Below are 9,404 nucleotides of genomic sequence, written 5' to 3' on the forward strand. Positions count from 1 at the left end.
TCTCCTTGGACTTGTTATCTGTACTGACACTTATTTCTACCTCATTCCTTTCTGAAAATAACTTGGAAGTCTGAAGTCCCTTGGTGAGTTCTGCCTTTAAGAACAGAAATTAGAGGTGTAGAATGAACACTATAAATTATAGAAATGTATCCCACTCCAGTATAACAGCTTTCTGTGAGGCTACCTCCAGACTGTGGCTCTGGGAGGGTGGGGCCTGAGTCAAGGTCGTTGCTCCAGTCCTAGGGACTAGCACCGTGTCTTCATTTATTCCTTGACTAACGAAATGCTTGAGCATCAGGGACTGTGCTAGCACCAAAAATCCGGTGGTGAACAACATGGCTTCATGGGTTCGCTGTCTAGAAAGCGAGATGCACATTAAAGAAAAAGAAAATCATTTGCGTAATTATTTAATTACAACTGTGATGGGTACTATCACAAAGGGGAAGGCCAAGAGGGAACCTGATTTAGATGAGGTTGCAGGGAAGGCCTCTCTGAGGAAGCAGCACTTACACTAAGCCATGAAGGATGAATAGGAGTTAGACAGCTGAGGTGAGTAGGGAACAGCATGTGCAAAGGGTCTGGGGCAGGAGGGCGTGTGAAGAACTGCCAGAAGCTGCTGTGCCCTGGGGTTCAGACAGTGTGGAAGAGGAGACTACAGGAGGCTGAGGAGATAGGCAACAGGGACTGCACCATAAAAGATCTGTGGGTCATGATGCGCGTTTTGGTCTTTATCCTAAAAGTGATGGAAAGTCGGTGAATAGTTTGAAGCAGGAGAGGAACGTGATCAGATCTGCATTGCGAAAAGACCAATTCTTGGCTCTTGTAGGAAACTGGACTGGAGAAGGCCAGAGTACGTGGAAATGACCTGTCAGTAGAACATTGTACTGATCCAGGGAAGAGATGATGGGTGCTCAGACCAAGACGGTCGGCTGAAGATAGAGAGAGGTTCCAGGGAGGCATTCTAGATGCTTAGGAATTAGGACAGAACTTTGTGATACAAGGAACATGGGGATGAGAAGGAAGGTGTCCAGGTTGACCCCCAGGTTACTAACCTGCACGTAACCTGTGAGAGTGGTCCATTCACTAAGCCAGGCGACCCTAGGACGTGTGGCTACTTTGAGGTGCGGGGGAGAGGTCCAAGTGAGGATGCCAAGCAGGTAACTGCCTCCACTGACAGATGAACAAGGCTGTGGCATTGATGAGATCAGCTGGGGAAAAGGGCTTAGCCCCAAGCCTGGAGGAAATCTCAGATGTCGAGGTCACATGGAGGAGAATATAGGAAAGGAAACGGAAGTAGAGTGCTCGGATGCGGGAGAAAAATCAGGGCATATAACCAAGCCAAGGGGAGGGAGTGCTTTAAGAAGGAGGGAGAGGAGAGGTTAGGACAGCCAAAATCCTGTGAGGGCCAAGAAAGCCAAGACCTGGAAAATGTCATTAACTTCAGGCTTATGGAGGCTACAGGTGACCTTAGTGAGACTCAGTGAACAAAGCGATGGCAGCTGGAGAGGATCCATGCTAATATGAAGGAACTCTCTGAAAAGGGTATGTTCCTTCATTTCAGGGTTGTGTGATGCACGAGTGTGTGCTATGAACACACCTTGGGAAGGAGTGTGCCAGAGTCCTTAACATTTTATCTGTGTACTTTTGTCTTCCTCCTTTTCAACAGCCTAAATGGGAACCTGATAAAACCAGAGGAGGCCAAAGTCTATGAAGACGAGAAGCGGATTATCTGTTTCTGAGAGGATGCTTTCCTGTGCATGGGGTTTTTGCCCCAGAACCTCAGCAGCGAATGCCACTCCGGGCAGTCTTTTGTGTCAGTGTCTTAAAGGGGACTGCGGAGGTGGGACCATCAGGAGTCCACTGCCTCCATGATGCAAGCCAGCTTCCTGTGCAGAAGGTCTGGTTGGCAAACTCCCTAAGTACCCGCTACAATTCTGCAGAAAAAGAATGTGTCTTGTGAGCTGTTGTAGTTACAGTAAATACACTGTGAAGAGACTTTATTGACTATTATAATTATTTTTATCTGAAGCTAGAGGAATAAAGCTGTGAGCCGAACAGAGGAGGCCAGCCTCAGCTCATTCCAATGCCTGCCATAGGGACCAACGGGATCGAGTTGGTCACTGCTGTTTTCATTGAAGAGTTGAGGATGTGGCAGAAAGTTGGTGCCAAGCTTCTTGAATAAAAGGTGTTTGATGGATAAGTATTATACCTAAAATATTTTCTTCCTTCTCAGCACTTTCCCATGTATTGATACTGGTCCCACTTCACAGCTGGAGACACTGGGATATATCCAGTGTGGGATTTGACTCCTCCAAGATTTTGTGGAAAGTTAGTGTCAAGGAAAGGACGCACCACAGGCTTTTAATTTTAATCCTGGAGTCTCACTGTCTGCTGGCGAAGATCAGAGAATGCCCTCTTAGCTCTTAGCTGGTCTAAGAAGAATGACCATGCCTTCAAAATGCTGCTTCCACTCAGGGCTTCTCTGCTAGGCGACCCTCCTCTGGAAGGCTGAGTACCGTGGGCTACAGTGTCTGGCCTCGGGAAGAATTGATTCTGTCCCCACAAAGAAACAGGGCATGGCTTGCCTTTGTGGCCCTGGCATCCAAATGGCTGCTTTTGTCTCCCTTACCTCGTGAAGAGAGGAAGTCTCATCCTGCCTCCCGAGCAGTTGAAGGGCGACTAAACTGGCACCAAGACTTGGGGGATCAGCTGGGAACTGGGCCAGCAGAGCATGTTGGACACCCCCCACCATGGTGGGCTTGTGGTGGCTGCTCATGAGGGTGGGGGTGATATTACTAGATCACTTGTCCTCTTGCCAGCTCATTTGTTAATAAAATACTGAAAACACTCTTACGGTTGAGTCTGGAGTTTTTGAAGGGACTCGGCCTGGTAAGCTCTCTTTGACTCCTGAACCCCATGCTGACTCCCTCCGCAGAGGGGAAGGGGCTCTGGGGCAATGTGCTGTGAGGAGAGCCTGACAAATGCCAGAGGCGTTACCAGTTTGATCCTTCACAGGCCTCTCTGCTTACCAAGAGACAGGAAGAGGCTGCGGCAGCCTCTGAAGTCTCTCCATCTGGCCTCTGAATCTCTTCAGGTGGCTTCTCAGAGGAAATAACTTGTGAGTAGGAGGTGGCTGGTGCCAGGATAGGCCAAGTGAGCCAAAGTTCATGCCTTCATCACCATGCCATGGTAGGGCCGGCAGGCCAGGTTCGACGTCCACTACCTTCCTCGGCTGTTCACTGCTGAGTGGAGGACCCAGGTAGACCTGTGGCAAGAAGCACCGAGCTGCCAGGGGCAGCACGTGACAGGGGAAGGCGTGCAGGGCCTCGAGTCGTCCACCTCTGAGTTCTTAGAGTCCAAGCCTGGCTTTGTAGAGCAGCCTCTTAGGAAGGGGACTGTTGCGGGGGGAAATCCTGTACAGTTAAGCAACTACATGGTGGCAGTTCCCTTAAAGGCTCAATTTTGGTGGTTCCTACCATGTCCCTCCCAACCCCAGACCTGAATATTCACCTAATAATCACCCCAAGGCAGCAACTCTCTTCTCACTGCAGAATCTGGGCAGCAAATATGCCCAGAAAGAATGAGGGAGTGAGTATGGCCCACTGAAGGTCAAAGGGGGAATGCCACAGACCTCAGACTCACCAAGTCTTACCACGAAGTTCACTTCTTAGCAGACGAAATGCACATTTTATTAAACTGCTAAAACTAAACCCTTGAGAGTCTAAAATTTACTCAGAAACTACCAAATGTTATTGCTTCTAGAGACTATCAAAATTAAAACTGCTGCCTCTAGGGAATTAGAGTTTGCATGGTATTGACTTAAATTCTATTTGGAAATACTTTGATCGTCCAGATGGCAAATGGTAGATTTTTTTTTTTTTTTTTTTTGAGACAGAGTCTTGCTCTGTCACCCAGGCTGGAGTGCAGTGACGTGATCTTGGTTCACTGCAAGCTCTGCCTCCTGGGTTCACGCCATTCTCCTGCCTCAGCCTCCAAGTAGCTGGGACTACAGGCACCTGCCACCACGCCAGGCTAATTTTTGTATTTTTTAGTAGAGACGGGGTTTCACCGTGTTAGCCAGGATGGTCTTGATCTCCTGGCCTCGTGATCCACCCGCCTCGGCCTCCCAAAGTGCTGGGATTACAGGCGTTAGCAACTGCGTCCAACTGGCAAGTGGTAGATTTTCTATTCCTCCTGTAAAACTGAGATCAGGCTCCTAATTCGATGGAAAGGGTCTCTTATCAGAAACAGCTGAGCTTCTGAGCAGACACATGGAGACTCTTCCTACTCAAGAAAAAGACAATTGAAAAAAAAATTCTGTAAACGAGGGCTATGACTCTTTCTTTCTACAGGACATCTTGGTTGATTTTGGGAAAGAAGCTTCAGCTCCCATATTTCATCCCTGCAGTTATGTCAGGTCCATGCTGATATGGAACTTCTTTAAAAAGCCATGTGGAGTCACTGTGTGGCCATGTGGTATTAGCTCTCTGGAGTGCCCAGCTGTGTGGCTTTGGAGCAGTGTAAGACGGCCAGAATCTTGATTTCCTTCTCGAAAAAACTGACAGAACCTGACTCAAAAGATTGTTGAGAGGATTAGATGAGTCATGGAAAGTAGCTGGCACAAAGCCTGGCACAGGGTCCTGTTCAACGTTTGGCAGTTACTATCAAGCCAGCAGGTCTCATTTCTGCTCACCGTGGGACTCCCAAGTTGTCCCCTTCTCACTCGTAGGCTCAGGGAACTTTCCAGCTAGGTCAAATACAGGACTAGGAGTTCTCAAAGTAAAACCCCAAAATATTCAACATCAAGCTTCCTGCAATAGCCTACCTTTGTCAGTGAAAAGCGTTAACTGTTAGTTTTCATTATTATTACCAAAGAGCATACTGCCATTTAAGTGTCAACTCACTGAACACGGGGGGCACCTGTGTCTTCGCTGCACAACAGAGCAGAGCAGGAGCTGGCACCACCCCATGGAGCCAGGCCCATGAGCTTTTGCCAAGTGGGAAGGAGCTTTCTGCTCATCCATATTTTGATTCACTTCCAGGTGGACCACAGGTCTGTTTCCAGTAACCAATTGCTTCCTTACAAGAAAAAAACCTTGCTGTAGAGCTGAAAGGCAAAGCCATGACCATTAACCCAAGTCCATGAAGAAGAATTTTAAGAAAGTAGAATGGCATTGTGAGGAGGGTAAGACTCATGTTACCAAGGGACATCCCAGCACTACCCACTCAACCTTAAAATGGAATGAACTGCACCCAAGGCCAGCTTAAGACTCTTAGAGACATTAAATACTGAAAAGGTTATAGGCCCCTCTGACTTATAATAAAAATATTTAGTATATTATAAAGTAAGTGCAAAGATGTTAAACAAGTTTCTAATTTTTCCCATGACTACTCGGGTGCTTTTTCAGGCCAATAACAAATATTAAAGTGTCTCAATTTTTTCCTGAACTTTCTTCTGTTATAAAGTGCATTTATTTTTGTTGTCAAAGTAATGTTGTTACCCAGTGTAATGCCTGTGTGACCTAAGTAAATTTCTTCCTCACTTTAACTCTGGTTACGAAACAGGATGTCTGCAGTTAAAAGCTCCCCATCATGATCAAAGCAGTTAAGAATGGTGGGATCCAAGATGGCAGCTCACTTGACCTCTGAAGAACCTCTAACTTCATTATAATCTAATTTCCATGCTAAATGACACTCCCCCCAGTGCCAAGACAGCAGACAATCACCATGACAATGGCCAGAAGAAACCACAAAAGGACAAAAAAGGGAGACAAAAATTCGGTTCTAAGAAGTTATCTACCTAATTCCTAGAAAAGACATGAATATTTTCCCCCTTGCTTTTAATTCCCCAACCCCTTCATTAAAGATGCTCCATATCTGTGACTTCCTGGCTCACATCAGGGATGTCCTATATTTGTGATTTCTTGGCTGTCATAGGGGGATGCCTTATCCCTCACGGGCTAAGAAGTTGATTTGTGAGCCAGGTTCCCACATCTCAATTCTATGGGCATCAAATAAAGCCTGCACTGCTAGATGCACACTTTCGATTTTGCATATTGGCTTGGTGGCACCAAATAGGAAAATACTCCATTTTAGGGGGGATTGGCCTTGTCAATAATGTCATAAAGGGAAAAATTTAATGTTTATAATAACAAAACACTAACACAGCTATTTCAATTTTTGTATGTAATCTTCCACGCTTTGCCTACTTTGAGACATCTTTTTACATAGCTATAATCACAGAGTACATTAGCAGTGATTTTTGTCATTTTCCCACATTGTGAGTCTTTATAATTATTAATATATTCTACCAGTTTCAGAATTTGCTTAATAATATTCCAGATATTCAGGTTAGACCTTCAAGTTTCCAGGCTGACTGTGGTGGTGGTCACTATAGACAATATTTCTGTGGAATTAAAACATTCTTTATAGTGATTTCTTTGGAATAAGATTATCAAGGCAAAGATTCCTGCTATTAATTAGCCAGGTATGGTGATGTATAACTGTGGTCCCAGCTACTCCAGAGGCTGAGATGGGAGGACCACTTGAACCCAGGAGGTCAAGCCTGTAAGTGAGCCTGGGTGACAGAGACCCTATCTCAAAATAAAAACAAAACCAAAAACAAAAAACCCCAGATCCTTGCCATGAAGTATTATTTTTTAACCTACATCAAGGGTGTAATAAGTTTGGAAGCAAGTGAAAATTAGAGACCAATGTAATGTGAAGCCAGCAGTGTCTCCTTTGAGTAGAATAAAACTCCCTGCCCTAACCCTCACACTCACACCAGACCAGTGTTCAGGCACTTCCCACACACATACATGTGCTATGCCAATGACTGACCGCAGGGAAGAATACATAAACGTATCAGCATCTGTTTTAAAGTGGCACTGTTGAAGATAACCACTTACTAGTGGGCAAGTGTCAGAATCTTAAAAATCAGTTTTCCTTGATTTAAAACCTTTTTATTTATAAATATGTGTATGTGTCCTTGCTTTGCCTAAACAAACCCAGCTTGGCTAAACCCATGAACATCAGGCCAAATAAAAACTTCTTCCTCCCAATGACCCTGTGAAGTAGAATTATTTCCTGAATGAAGAAACTGAGGATTAATAATATGAATATGTATCTTATTAATCAGGATTTGTATACAAATAAAAAAAGCAAAAAAACTGTTCAGGGAAGGGATCTAGGCAAATGCAGAATGTTTTGCCTGGCAATATCTAAGTTTTCAATCTCCTCATTCTCCCAGTGAGGAAACTGGTGTCAGAGAGCAAAAGATACTCACTCACGGTCACTTTAACTACTGGTAGAACAAGAACTAGAACACAGGTCTTCTGTCTGGTTTTATTTTCCCTCTGTTCGGATAGGGTTTGTGACCTTCAGTTCACTCTGCAACTGACCACTTTTCTGCCAAATCTATTACCTAGTGACACAGGATTTTTTTCTTGGCCACTTTGCAAGCCAGAGACCTCTAGCTGGAGATGCCCCACCTGGGCCTTGTTCAGTCATGCTACCTGCTGCAGGAGCTGGCCTGCCTGGGACAAGTCTGGCTTGTGTACTGGTTCCTGAGTGCTTGTCCCATTCCCAAGAAGAATGAGGATATGCTGACAATTGGAGAGTGAGCAAGGCGAGGAGTTTGAGTGATGAAACAGTTTTCAGTGGAGAGGGGATACAGAGGTGGTCCCCCTACCTGAAGGTGGGAAAGCCCCCCAACTGTGACTGAGTCTGGGGCTTTTATGGCTTCAGAATGGGAAAGGGGCAGGTCATAGGTAATATTGGAAAAGGCAACATTCGATTGGTTAAAAGGCATTATTCAGAAAGAATCAATCAGGAGGCTGGGCGCGGTGGCTCACACCTGTAATCCCAGCACTTTGGGAGGCCGAGGCGGGCGGATCACGAGGTCAGGAGATCGAGACCATCCTGGCTAACACGGTGAAACCCCGTCTCTACTAAAAATACAAAAAATTAGCCGGGCATGGTGGAGGGCGCCTGTAGTCCCAGCTACTGGGAGGCTGAGGCAGGAGAATGGCGTGAACCCAGGAGGCGGAGCTTGCAGTGAGCTGAGATCGTGCCACTGCACTCCAGCCTGGGAGACAAAGTGAGAACTCCTTCTCAAAAAAAAAAAAAAAAAATCAATCAGGAAAGGGTGGGCAAACAGGAACAGAAGTTCTCACTCTGGGTTGTGGGTTTCATCAGGGACCAGCAATCCAGTCTTTCACCCCTCAGGCCGTTTTTTGGCTTTAAGGTGGGGTTTCACCTGGGACCTGCTTCATTTGCCTAGGCATTTGGCTGCCTCCTGTCACTATCACTGGTTCCAGTCTGCTAGGGCAAGTTAAGCAAGATGGAGCTCTTTCCCCAAGGACACAGATGGGGAATGTTCCTTCAGGAAGCCTGATCTTTTCTCCTATATCCAGGTGCTAAAATTTGCAGGACTCTGGGGTCATGTCTCATGGCTGGAGTCACAGGCCGGGAGTACCCTGCAGAATGGCAGGTGACATCTTGGCTCTACAGAGCCAAGAGCCCAGGATCACCCTGCAGAATGGCAGGTGACATCTTGGCTCTACAGAGCCAACAGCTTCATCACTGGCTACAGATCCTCCATCCCCCAACCATGAGACTGGAACAAAGGAAGTAAGTGGGTGCATTCCAGAGAAGTAGAGAAGGTTGCAATTGAGTGACTTTCATCACAAGAGGGCAGCATGTGTCCAGTAATTAATCCATTATGTAAGTGGCCAAAGGATTCAACTGTGCATCGGGTCTGGTGACTGGCACATTTTTCTATTTACATAAGACTCAAACCAAAGTACATTGTGTTAAAAACAATTTTAAGCCCCTTCATTCATGAGTTCAAAGATATCAATAAGTGCAAGAGTCGGCTGAGGGCACATTAAAAGAACACTATTGTGGCAAGTTCTCTGGAGACTGAGGATCTGGGTTCAAATTCTGGTGCTACCAGAAGCTGTGTGACCTTGGACGAATGACTTAGCTTTTCTGTATCTGAGCTCCCCATCCATAAGAGTTTATAAAACAGTGCTCTTCTTGCAGAATTGTCTGGTTGTGAGTAAATGAATTAATAGGTGTAAAGCACTTTAAACAGTCCCCGGTAGCAACTCCTATTACCTAATGAGAACTTTTTCCTCCAGCACTGCCTTAATGAGCATCAGGGATAGGGCAAGATAAAACAGGAGACTCTGCCAGGCCACCCTTCCTAACATTAAGAGCCCCTCCACGACACTGCCATTTTCAAACTGATAGCAAAGTCCGGTCTTTTAAGCCCAGAGACCAGAAGTCATTTCCAAGGCTGAACACCTGTAGGACTGGAACTAACTATTGTCTCTACTTGAAATTGTCTTCAGTCTTATTCTGTTAAGGAGCCACGTGTCCCAGTGAACACATATCCAGAA

The 9,404-nt window shown here is 45.9% G+C and overlaps 1 protein-coding gene across 4 annotated transcripts in view; it reads left to right on the forward strand.

Annotated features, from left to right (window-relative positions):
* Positions 1-2,853, forward strand: part of NOD1 (nucleotide binding oligomerization domain containing 1) — a 49,973-nt gene extending 47,120 nt beyond the window's left edge. For all 4 annotated transcript variants that reach the window (XR_003118679.1, XM_025380464.1, XM_025380466.1 and 1 more), the window contains one exon: positions 1,667-2,853. Coding sequence is in view for 3 of the 4 variants with exons in the window: in XM_025380464.1 (XP_025236249.1) it covers positions 1,667-1,739 (73 nt within the window). In the remaining variant the exon portion in view is untranslated. The remainder of the gene's footprint in view (positions 1-1,666) is intronic.
* The last annotated feature ends 6,551 nt before the right edge of the window (positions 2,854-9,404 follow it).

Source organism: Theropithecus gelada, chromosome 3, assembly GCF_003255815.1.
Source record: "Theropithecus gelada isolate Dixy chromosome 3, Tgel_1.0, whole genome shotgun sequence".
NCBI lineage: Eukaryota > Metazoa > Chordata > Mammalia > Primates > Cercopithecidae > Theropithecus > Theropithecus gelada.